An 8,937-nucleotide genomic window follows, 5' to 3' on the forward strand; every position below is an offset into this window, starting at 1 on the left:
TTTTATAGCTACTCTTCTGCTTTGATAGCTGAAGGAGGGCTTTTGCATTTGAGCAGCCAATAAAACACAACCTCTCAAACACTAACAAAATAAACTGTTTCAACAGAACTCAAAATATGACTTGGAATTATGTAGAACTTAGTATGTTTAATTGAGTTGCTGTATAGCTGTTTTCTGAAAAGCAGAGAACTCTGCACCTTGTTTTACTATCCGTGCTGTTCTCTTAATTATGCCTATATGACATGACTGGTTTTCTTCTGGTTTTTGTGTTTAATGTATGCATGCAGGCATAGCATGAGAATACTTTTTAATCAGAGTTTGTGTGTCAACTGCTTCATTTTGCTTTAGCTAAAACTGTATGAAGATGAAGTTCAGGGCAGAACAACAGTTTGTGTGTAACTGTTGCAGTCTTCAGATCTGCTGTGGCACCATTTCTGCTCGACAGACACACAAACTGTGCAGTCTCAGCGCTTCAGCTAATATTTTCTTACTTATGTCAACAGTGGTAGTTTGCTTGTCTCTTAGTAACAGCTTGTTTTCTAGGATCACACAAGAGTTGGTGCAGATACCTCTCAGGATATTCAGCTCTTTGGTATAGGAATCCAACCAGAACACTGTGAGATCAGTATTGCTTTAGATGGAGAAGTTACACTCACACCAAAAGAAAATGCAAGGTAAGGAAGATCAGCAGCACTTTCCATTGAAATGGAAATTTGCTTTTCTTTGACAGATAGTGACCTTCATGTATTTTTATTTTACACAGACAGAAGTATCTTATGATCAATGAGTATTTTCAATACAGTTGACTTAAACAGATACTTAGAGGGAAATTCAGCAATTAAAACTAAGATTTCCCTGCACATGTGAACACTCATCCCCCCACTCTGCAGGGCAACAGGCTATCAGTGGCTTGGCTTGGAATAAGCCATCTAAAGAAGGTGTTTGGTAGGAGAGAGGGGCCATTGCCTGTCTGTATCCTGGGTAGCAATGAGATCCCTGAAATGCTGCCGGCTGTCCTGGCCTGTGTGATGGGATAGTAGCTTGTATCTTGATGGCAGAGAATAATTTGTGCTTCGTGGGTAGTTCCTGTTGTAAAGTTCAATATTTTGTGAGGAAGAGGTGCTTTAAAGACCTGAATTCTCTTCTAAATCCTTAATTACTGTTTTGTCTAGTTAATATGCAGTGCACAGTAACGCTTCACCTTCTGTTTCCACTTCTGTATTTTAATAATTTTTCATTCCAGGGGCACTGTGACTCCTTGGGTGGAATTGTAAATGTCTTTGTCACTTGATCTCCAAAAGCATGTGATAAAGCAGTACCTTTGTCCTAGTTAATAGTCATGTGCTTGTGTGAAATTTGAGTATCTAAATAATGTACAGATTAGTATCAAAATGAGAAACTGAAGTTTAAAAGACACAGAAAAAGTCTGATTTCTTTCAGTCTTCCTTTAGTAAAATGCATTTGTATTTTTCTTCTGCAGCCTACAGTACAAAATTTCAAACAGATGGGATTCAGGCTTGTGGTGATAGAGTTACTGTACTGGAAATCAGTCATTTTGACTGGCAGGAACAAGGGCACATATCAGTGGAAAAAAACATATTTTGTTTTACTCATGTCTGATCTGCAATGCTTAAGTAACTGTTTTTAAGATACGAGTATCAACAGAAATTTAGCTACCAGAATTTCATTGAAAAAAGTTTAAAAAGATCTGATTTAAAATGAAGTGCTTATGTGTTTGTGTTGACTTACATGAGAGAGACTGCTAAAATGAGAGTGCTGCATCTGAAAAGCCTTTTTCATTTTACTAAAGTTTTTTCTCCTTTCAAATAAAATGCTCTGCTTTGTGACTCACACATGCAGAAGTTCAAGAGCTCAATTTTTACCATTTTGTGATTGAAACTTAAATACAAAGAAATACACTAGTATACCAGATGTTCACAAAAATAGACCCTTGTTAATAATAGAGACTCCATTTGTTGAAAGAATAAAACTTGGATCTAAGAATCTTTTCTTACACATGAATGCCGAATCTGTTAACAACATGTTTGACAGCTCAGTGTTGACCAAGTTATGTCTTGGAGAGCTCTATCAGTAGGATTTGCATACATTTATGTTTGAACTTCATAAGTTTATAAGAAACAGGCAGTGACCCAGTTTGAGAAACAGACATTTAAAGAAAACTTTTCAACCAAAATCAACCCTGTCTGTATGTTTACTGAAGAGTTGTACCAGCCAAAGGCAGAGGAGAAAAGTGCTAATTCTGACAATAGAAATCAGACCAGTAACTTTCCCAGTGGTCTTTTCATGAGAACCTAGCTGGGTTGTTACCATATGATACAAGTGACTGTCAGTAGTAGGTGGGAGAAACAGCAACTCTTCAATCTTCTATTTTCAGGATTTCACTGGAGATGTATTTTTTTCTTTCAGATCCTGTGTAAATGGTACACTGGTATGTTCTGCCACTCAGTTATGGCACGGAGATAGAATATTATGGGGAAACAACCACTTTTTTAGGTAATTGTTGATGTTCATGTTCCACCCACTTTACATTCAGTCTATTTTTTTTCTTTTGTTATTCTAGATAAATTATTTTATAAATTGAATTTCCATTTTTTCTCAGAATCAATTTACCAAAGAGGAAACGTCGAGATTGGCTGAAAGACCTTGAGAAAGAAACTTCCTTAGGAGAGCATGATCTGGATGCAGCTAGTGAAGCTTCTTCAGAACCAGACTACAACTATGAGTTTGCACAAATGGAAGTTATTATGAAGACCCTGAATAGCAATGGTAAGGAAACTGCCAGATAAAAATGTTCTTTTGGATTGTCTAACAAATTCAGCCTGGAACTCAATTTCTGGGTAAAACAAGCAGTACATTTGTTCCAGGGGCCTTTGGAGATTTATTTTACAGAAACAATGTGTGTGCAAATATATATATATGAAACATATATTACTATATAGATATGTAAAAAAATATATGCACCTAGGTATAAATACACACGCAGGATAGTAGTTGGTTTGTGCCCTGACACAATTTTATCTGTACCTCTACTCTCTTTTATAGTGCAGTTGAGTTGTAACCATATGCCTGTCAAATTATCATCCAAGTTTACTAAGTTCTTGTTTTTGTCAGTTACTGTAGAAAAAAAGGGGTACACCATATATGGTTCAGTTAGTTTCATCCTCCTTTTTGTATCAAATGTTACTGATGCCATTTTAACCTTATTAAAAAAAACATTGAAATGATGGCAAAGCAATAGGCAAATGCCAGCTTGTTTTTCAGCTCTTGATCAATCTTAATATTTCATTTAGTCTTTTTTAAAACAAATTGTGATGCTTTTTTGGATCAACACTATAAGATAGAATATAGATAAAATAATGGTAAGGTGTATATAAAACAATATGGCTTTTTCATGATTTCCAGAAGGCAAGTCATAGTTCATGTGATACAGTAGAATATAAAGAAATGCTGAAAAACTTGGTAAACTATGGAATGCTTTGTACAGGTTTTAAATACACAAAATCAGAGAGGCAAATACCTTGGGGTTTGGTGCCTGATCAAGAAGACAGAGTAGATGGTGGTTCATTGCTTTCTGTTCTCCTTTCTTCGTCTCTTCACAGTATTTCCATGGTTTGCTGTGGTTTGCATTTGAAATACAGCATTTACTTTTTATTTCGTCTCCTCTTATTGTTTTACTTTGTCTGTTTTGCCATTGAGTACAGCATGATGGTTTCATATGTTTGAAGCCACAATACTTTGCAGATTTTTACAGTTTAATTTTTAATGAGGTTGCTTGTGTGAGTTACAGGATCAGGTCACTTAAATTGATATGAAATTGCTGTTTGATAACAGAAATATTCTCATTATGATTCACTCATACCAGGAGATGAATTTCAGATGAATCTGCCATCCTGGTGGTCTTCAGTGTTGTCATCCCTTGTGAAGACTCTGTTGCCCATTTTAAGGCCTCAAACCATCTCATATCTGTGCCAAATCTGGGACAAAGGTTTTGAACTCAATTGGCTTGTGCATGAGGCTGCTGGAAAAGTCTGAAAGCATTAATTGATGCTTGATCTGCTTGTTACTAACTGGAGATTTGACTGAAGTGTATCAGTCTATAATGAGTCAGTGTTCTTTGAATAAGGGGTCACATTTTTTGGTTTTCATGTGTTGTTATCCAGCTGATTGAAACAATTCTTCACAACATTCCAAGTGTCTTTACATTTTAGTTCAGTAAGCTTTTCTGATTGTGGTCCAGGCTAGTCTTTGTTTTGGTTGGTTGCTTTCTATGTCTTGGTCAAGAACAGTTTCAGACCTTGCCATTCCTTAAAGCTCTTTCTTCCCTACTGCAGAGCAAGTGTTTGCAGCCATACATGTCACACTGTTTCAGAAGGGTCATATCCCAGTTTCTACTGCTTCTGCTCACTCCCACATAGGTGTTGCTTAACTAAATTGGAGTAGTTAGTGATAATAGAATGCTGACAAAACAAGTGACACTGAGGATCATAGCTTGCTCTTTTGATTTGAAGTTAGATAAACAGAACCTAGCAGCACTTTCTCAGTGCTAAAGTACCTTTTTTCCAACGGGCTTCCAGTTTGTTGTGAAAGAAGTGAAGAAGCTTTGTTAGAGTACCATTTATTTATTCTTCCTTAAAATGAAAAATAAATATGATTAAGGAGGAAGAAATAACTAAATGACTGAAGACTGTTAATTCTATTGCACATATTTTCTGGAGAAGTTCTAAGAGGGGAATGGAGAGGTATTTTAAAAATTTGATTAGATCATTATTTTATAATCTTGTATAGATACAGCCCAAAAGCAATAGGGTTTGGTTTTCCTTTGTTTTGGTTTTTGGATTCCTCCCTCCTGCTGGATTTGTTTGAGAATTATAATCCTCTTTAAATAAATATCCTGGCTTCTCCAGGGTGCAAACACATTTGTTTTTATGGCATGTAACCAGTGCAACAGTGTCACAGACTCTATCCGGCTCCAGAGAACCTCTGAGGAAAATGTGTAACTTTGAAAACTGCTGTAAAGAAAACATCCCGATTCTTTCCTTCCTTCAGCATGTTAACTTTCTTTGTGGGATTCTGTCAGCTTTGTACTGCTAATTTGTGATGCTGGTCAAACACAGACTGCATCAAAGAAGTTTACTTTATTCTTGTATACTGTGCAGTGGTTAAGTAAACAATGTGATTAGGTTAGGCAGCTTCTCATTTTAGCAAACAAAACTGTTACAGCTCAGGGAGAGGATTTTCATAAAACTTAGCAAAGCAGCCTGTGTCATAACCCTCTTCTAGCTTGCTTAGACAAATATACTTGCAAGAAATGTTAGGGAATTTATTCAGCATCAGTGTGACTTGATTAACAGATTCCACATGTGAATTAAGTAACATTATACCAAGGTAATAAATGCTGCTCATCCTGTGAAGAAAATACATCTTTGTGTTCTGTGTTAGTAGTCTTATGATTTTGCAGGGGATTAACTGCATATGAATATTTTTTCAGGGTCGTTGAACTTTTGTTACATGAATATGTAAAGGATTGGGACTTGGAACTTCAAATGGTGCATGGAATTTGCTGTGTATTTGGCAGGCACTGGGTAGAAGCTTCCTTAATTTATTTGACTTTCCATGAGGAATCCAAAATTGTAGAACGTGGTGTTTAGATTTAATTTAAACACGGTTGTAGTTCTTTTGAATTGTAAAAAATCTTAATTGCTTATTTCTTCAAATTTTACCTAGATAGTTAATAACTCACTCCATATTTTACTTTTTTCCTGTGACAGCCTTAAGGTTTTCTCAGTAAACTCTTTCCAAAGAAGTTTTCTAAGACTGTGACTTTACCTTTCGCATTACAAGACAAGCATAATCCGCCTTTTTTTCTTTTTTTCCCAAGCAGTACAGGATTATGTTGCAATTGGAAAGTTTTATACTATGTTCTTGCATCTTGTTCCAAATATTTATCATGGTGTAATTTGATCCTAAGGTTGTTGTGATCCTGTCAATCTAGGTGGCTGAAAAGTTTACTTTTATTAAAAAAATCTGTTTCTTGAACTCATAGCTGCTCTTTGAGCAGTTTAGGAAAGTCTCATCTTAATGAGTCAGCCGTAGATTAATTTCCTGTGTTTGCAAACACAAAGGAGGGATGGAGGGATTTTAATTTCTTCCATGTCTCTGCTCTATCATCTGCATAATACCTGATTTTCTCAAACATTCTTATATATAGCTAAAATTGGTTTGGGGAATTATGCAGCAAAGCCCCTGTATTTTAAGATAGTTCTGGTGTTATCTGGAGGAGTTAGGAGGATCATGATGGTGCAGATGAACATTAATAATTTGGTTTGTAGTCCAGAATTTTAGAACTTGGTTCAGTCAGGGTTTTTTTTTTGCACTGTTTAAAGCTAATAATAGCTAACTTCTTTCTGAGAATGTAATGTACTAAAAAGTAGTATTTCCAGTTATTTTAAGGCACTTTTATGCATCACTACTTTGCTATTTGGTTGCTATTTATACTGACTGATTTTTAACTTTGTGCTTTATAATTACCATTGTGGTGGTATTTGTGATGCCTTTGTGTGAAGCCAGTGATTTCTTCCATGAATAAGGCCAGGGCCACAGAAGCAACTTGCAGAAGTGTTCGCAAAAAGCAAAGGGAGGATTTTAGTTTATAACTAAATCACACAGATGTATTTTTTGGTTTTGTGGGGTTTGAGTGGCACACCTTTAGTTCCAAGATGGAGCAGTGTAATTGAATCTAGGTTTATTTTTCTCCCTCCTTTGCAATAGACTGGCATTCTTAAAAGTTGCAATAGCTTTTTTTTTTTTTTTTTTTAATAATGAAATGGAAGAGGTATCACATACAGTTATTTTAAAACTGAAGTTCTTTGCATTTGAAAATCCTGGCTCCTGGCATGTCATAGAGCTGCAGTATTGCTTCCTCTAAGAGTCTACCACTCCAGCTTTGGAACCTCCTCTCCCTTCCTCTTGTGGTGTACAGAATCAGCAATCTGTTGGTGGTGTGCTGTCACTCACTCATCTAGACTGGTCCTCTTGCAAACCACTTTTTTTTTTGCTATATTTGAGCTTCCAGGGATGTGTGCATGAACCAGGTATATAGACTGGTAGTACATAGAGCCTACTCTATTAAATGGCTCTTTCAGAGGCACAGGCATGGGACCTAACCCTGGGAACAGACAGAATAATGTTTCATTCATTTGAATGCACTTCAGATTTATCCCTAGCTGATTGACACAAGCAGTTTTTTCAGGATAGAATATCCAAACAGATATTTGTGCTGTGTTGATACCAAGATGAAATGGGGTTTGTAAAGCTAAATGCAGAAGCCCCCCCAGGACATATTTTGTCTGCCTCAGTGCTGTGCAGCACATTAGTGCAGTGTGATGTGTGACCAGTCAGACCGTTTGTTTGTCTCGGTTTTCATCTGCAGCTCTCCAACGTGTTTCATTCTCTGCCAAAACAGAGAAAGTACATTGCTTTTTACTTCCTTAAGTCGTTTCCTCCTCTGGTTAACATCATCTTCCCTTGTATTTTGCTTTGTTTTCTTATTAATTTGTTTCCTTTTCCATCCATTTTTTTTTCCTACTGGGATTCTGGAATATATTATAACTACACAGCACTTAAATGTGCAATAGACAAGGGTCTTAACCATTGTTCTATCCTTTTGCATGCCATTTATTTTTTAATTTTAGTTTGGATTTGTCTATTTAATGCAATATTTAATAATTTGGTGTGCAATTTGTGTTTGCAGACTCTGGGGTATGTTGATTGCTGTTACCAACTAAATAATGGGCGTCCTGTAATGCTGAAATGGCATTTTCTCAAGTTTTCTGGGGGTTTTTATTATCTTTTTTCCCCCCTTCCGTTCTTTTTAGATCCAGTACAAAATGTGGTGCAGATCTTGGAGAAGCAGTACCTGGAGGAGAAGCAGAGCGCTCTGGAGGAGCAGCGGGTGATGTACGAGCGCGAGCTGGAGCTGCTGCGGCAGGGGGGCTCCCCAGAGAGGCAGCACCAGCACGGTAGCGACAGGCTCTCCTACACTGCTCAGGCTGCACAGCAGAAAGTCAATCTCTGGACCGAGGAAAGGTGAGAATACTGGAGTTAAAGCAAAGTAGTAAGAACTACAAAGGGTGAAAAATGTGGCTGGAACCTTGCATCCAAAATCAGTAACTCTTTTTGTGGAGTTGATGTGCAGAATAAGAGCTACGCTTCCAAAAGTGTTAGCATTATGTTTAGGGCTGATGTTTAACATGTGCAAGATTTAACTCACAAAAGACATAAAGATTTAATTTTTTTTGAGCAGTATTATAGGTTGGTTTTCTGTGTGATTTTTTGGTTTTTTTCTTTTTTCTTTTTTTTTTTTTGAACTTGAAAACAGCTTATGAAATGTTTGGTTTAGCAAGTATTGTTTTAGATCATGAAAGAAAGGAAAGAATAGTGCAGTAAGGTAAATTTGTCAACTAAGACTAAAGAGTCCAGTAAAGAGTATTGTGTTTTGCAAGCATGCAATGACAGCAGTAATACTTTGCAATCAAAAAACCATAAAAAGTACAGAGAATGGGGATCCGTAAATGCTTGTACAGTTGTGTTCCTAAAGTTAAGCCCAGCTTTAGGAGACAATTGCTCTGGTTGAGCTGCTTAGGAAGTTAAAGGCTTGCCATGAGTGAATTGGCCTCTTTACAAAGGAATAGCAGGCGCCTGAATGTAGCCTTGGTGAAAGACCATCATGAGGTTTGTGGGAACAGTTAAAATGCAGTCTAGGAAGATGTGAGCAGAGCAGTTTTGACGATGGAAGAAGCTTTCTCTTGGTGTCATTGCGAAGGAGAGAAGGATGCCAGCTCCACAGAGAGAAGTTCAAGGGGCAGCAACAGCAACCGAGATGATTTAAGTTTTCTGAATACCAGTGAGTATTCTGTC

General features: G+C 36.9%; 1 protein-coding gene across 2 annotated transcripts in view; it reads left to right on the forward strand.

Moving 5' to 3' along the window:
* The window catches only part of KIF13A (kinesin family member 13A), a 103,835-nt gene that overhangs the window by 66,517 nt on the left and 28,381 nt on the right, over positions 1 to 8,937 (forward strand). For both annotated transcript variants that reach the window (XM_031056953.1, XM_031056954.1), the window contains exons 13-16: positions 544 to 674; positions 2,428 to 2,514; positions 2,621 to 2,787; positions 7,896 to 8,106. In XM_031056953.1, the coding sequence (XP_030912813.1) occupies positions 544 to 674; positions 2,428 to 2,514; positions 2,621 to 2,787; positions 7,896 to 8,106 (596 nt within the window). The remainder of the gene's footprint in view (positions 1 to 543; positions 675 to 2,427; positions 2,515 to 2,620; positions 2,788 to 7,895; positions 8,107 to 8,937) is intronic.

Source organism: Geospiza fortis, unplaced genomic scaffold (genome assembly GCF_000277835.1).
Source record: "Geospiza fortis unplaced genomic scaffold, GeoFor_1.0 scaffold104, whole genome shotgun sequence".
In the NCBI taxonomy this organism is placed as follows: domain Eukaryota; kingdom Metazoa; phylum Chordata; class Aves; order Passeriformes; family Thraupidae; genus Geospiza; species Geospiza fortis.